The 3,440-nt window shown below is 31.9% G+C and overlaps 1 protein-coding gene across 1 annotated transcript in view; it reads left to right on the forward strand.

Moving 5' to 3' along the window:
* CEP126 (centrosomal protein 126kDa) overlaps positions 1 to 3,440 on the forward strand; it is a 153,484-nt gene that overhangs the window by 67,802 nt on the left and 82,242 nt on the right. Inside the window, exon 7 of the mRNA XM_012659106.1 lies at positions 1,012 to 1,124. Within this exon, the coding sequence (XP_012514560.1) occupies positions 1,012 to 1,124 (113 nt within the window). The remainder of the gene's footprint in view (positions 1 to 1,011; positions 1,125 to 3,440) is intronic.

The raw sequence follows: 3,440 nt of genomic DNA on the forward strand, positions 1-3,440 counted from the left end.
TGGTCTCGAACTCCTGAGCTCAAACAATCTGCCCGCCTCGGCCTCCCAGAGTGCTAGGATTACAGGCGTGAGCCACCACGCCCGGCCCTATTGTTAGTTTTTTTGATAACTCTTGAATTTATGATACTTTGTTACGAATATACTGTCATTGTCATTATGTGGCAAAGAGCTTGTAATAAAAATAAGAAGTACTTCGGCTCTGCTAATTTTTTAACCTATCCTTGCAACATTGTTATTTTTGATCTATGATTTTGAAAAAATGTTTTAAATTAAATAGTCTTATAAAAAGCATAGTATGTCTTTAATTAATCATACAAAAAGCATAGAAAAATAATATAATGAACATCCATGTACCCACTGCTCACCTTAAATAATGTATTACACAAACACCCTACAAAAGTTTTTTCAGCCACTTTCCTATTTTGTGAGGACTTGTTAAGATACTACTAGATATGCATAAATCCACTTACCTGGGCACATATAAATTTTAGAAGCATTGCAGGAAGCTAAACAGCACTAATAAATGATGCCATTGTGATGATGGCAGTGAGAGCACGGCCATCCTCACACTTGAAACTTCTACTCTCCTTTTAGATAACTGAGTTTACTGCATACAATATATAACCATCTTCCTTGCAGACTAACAAGGGTGCCAGTGTCAACCATGTATGACGTAAGTTTAATTTCTAATTTTTAAATACTAAATATAAATTGGAATGTTTTTTCACCACACTAGTGGATTATTTTACATAACCTTCTGGTATTCCAGCAGCGTGATCTGGAGGTCACTGCTCTAAACTATAAACCCCTCAAAAGCAGGGATTTTATTGAATTCATCATTATAACTATGCTATGCATAGAACATGTAAGAGGAGCTCAATAAAATCTGCTGACCGAGTGAAACTTACAGAATTTTCTGTGATGTTTGAAGGTAATGTGAAAGTTTGCAGTGGATATATATTATCTACTCAGCTTGCATAATTTTTGATATTGTGCTGGCATTTGTTTAAGATTCTACTGTTATGAGAAGAAAACGAATTGTCGAAAATAAACAGAAAAGTCTTTTAGAGAAGAAAAGACAAAACCCTGGATCTGTAGGACAGAAGTACAATAAGCAAATGAATGTAAGTACAGTATTAATAAAAATCTCTATTCAGTTGTGAATATTGCTTGGAAAACAGAATGTTCTTACAGGACTGTGCTATAAACTGTATACCACAACATAAATATAAATATATGTGAAGCAGTCTTGGAATCTTTATGCTAAGAGTTTATTATACTATACCCATTTGCTACATTCTATAATAATTAGTATATAATCAGTTACTAATGAAGGTTTTAAACCAGCTTTAAGAAATCACTATTATTTTTTTTGTTATTAATAGCCAATGCTAGAAAAAATGAGGTCATTTATAACAAAATTCAACAAAGTTATTTTAATATACATTAAAAAAGAAAGGTAAATTAGAGGCATACATAGAGGAAGCAAGCATGCTAATCATAAAGACTAATATAGTTCCATGTGATTGAATATCCTATTTGGATCTGAGCTTCCTGGAAGATATGGCAAAAAGGAAAATTGGATGACTTATATAATTCTCAGTGGGTATTGATAATGATGTTGTTTTGGATATAATATTTTAAAAGACATTTGTCATTGAGGACCTATTATAGGGGACTTTGAAGTAAATAATGAATATGTTCCTAGTAACAGTTCAACAACAAATGAGTAGAGTTTCACATGGCTGTTTGTGATAGAAATCTTCAATAAAGACCAAAAGCATAATAACAATTTAAAAATAAGTAGAGGCAATTCTGTGAGACCTAAGTAAATGTGGTCTAAATATGACATTTTCTATATGTCTAACTTGATCCAGGGATTGACTTTAAGAATATTAAGTCTTTATGGATAAGTAAAGAACATTTCACTTGGAGTTTCTACTTTAAATATCACTTCGGATTTTTTAAATAGAACTTGAATAGGTGTCTTATGAAGAATTTATATTCCAAGTTATAGGTTGAGAGTCCTATCATTTGTATATTATAGGAAGTAGTGATTTTTATATATATTGATAAGATTATTATTATAATATGGAGAACAATCAACTGTCATCTAATCTTATGAGCAAAACAAATCATTTAGTTATATATTTATGAAAATAAAGTTAGTCACATTACCAACATACTCTTATTGCTTAATAACATAGTACTTAATTACAAAAATAACTTCCTGGTTACAAATATAATAGTACTTCTATTTTAACTTCCATATTTTTCCCATTAAACATCTCAAAATCCATAAAGTGAAAATATCTTTTACCCTTATTTTTTATTTTTATTAATATTTTTTAAATTTAAAAGTACTATATAGTTGCTATAACCAAAAAGATAAACTGAATTCTAAATGCCTGTTATTAGTGCCCTCTCTAAATTTATTCTTATTTTACTAGGTCTTATTCTATCCTATCTCTTGCTCCTTTGCATTCTACCTTACTGTCTTCAGAGTCCACTTTTGTCCTCCTTTCCAGAAGCCTCACTTCCACTTTCACGCACACATATTCCACTCACACATCTGCTTACACATCTTCCAAAGTCTTGTTAGTCTTAGAATAGGTCAATGATCCTGAATCAAAATTTTTCATTCTTATTATTTTGTTTTGTTTTGTTTTGTTTTTTATCAAATGACCATTATGCCACTTATTATTTTGTTTTGTTTTTTATTCTAGAGCCTAACCAAGGGTTCAGTTATTACAATAGTGGCCCTTGCCACCTTGTATTGGGAAATGTATTTTATCATAGTGGATTTTCTCCAGCCCACCACTTATTTGTGGAGAAAATCTAACGAAAGGTGGGAAAAGCACAATTGCCGCTTTGCACCAGGGTTTCAGTCCAAGGTATCTCATGTCTATAGTGGAGATCAGGCAAGACTATGAGAGCTATTGAAGGAGAGGTGTTGCAAAAATCAGCAGTTACTCTTCAGATCAGACTGAACAAAGGTTAAGTATAATCATAGCCAGGCAGTTTTATCTAAGAGAAAACAATCATTTCTTAAAGTGAAACAGAATAGGAATAAAGAAAGGAAGTGGATCATATCCAGGGAAGAAGAGATGGTATATCTCAGAAGATGTTGAATAGGTGCACTTATTGCCAGAGCTCGGAGATTTCCCTTTTCCAGGTTCTATGCAGCATTGGGTCAGCCATTTCTATTTTAAGTTTTGTCAAATAAGATACTTATCTATCCTTGGCATTAGCCATAGTCAGAGGCTTTTGTCTAGTGATTCACCCTTATAATGATAAACCAAGTAGGTTATAAACTTTAAAATAATTTCTTATCTTTCCTTTAATTAGCACTTTTGATTGCCACCCAACTTACTTTACCTCTTCAAATATCCAAGACAACAGTCAGAACATGAAATTTTTTTGGTGAACATAAAAAACTT

This window comes from Propithecus coquereli, unplaced genomic scaffold, assembly GCF_000956105.1.
Source record: "Propithecus coquereli isolate 6110/MARCELLA unplaced genomic scaffold, Pcoq_1.0 Scaffold6, whole genome shotgun sequence".
NCBI lineage: Eukaryota > Metazoa > Chordata > Mammalia > Primates > Indriidae > Propithecus > Propithecus coquereli.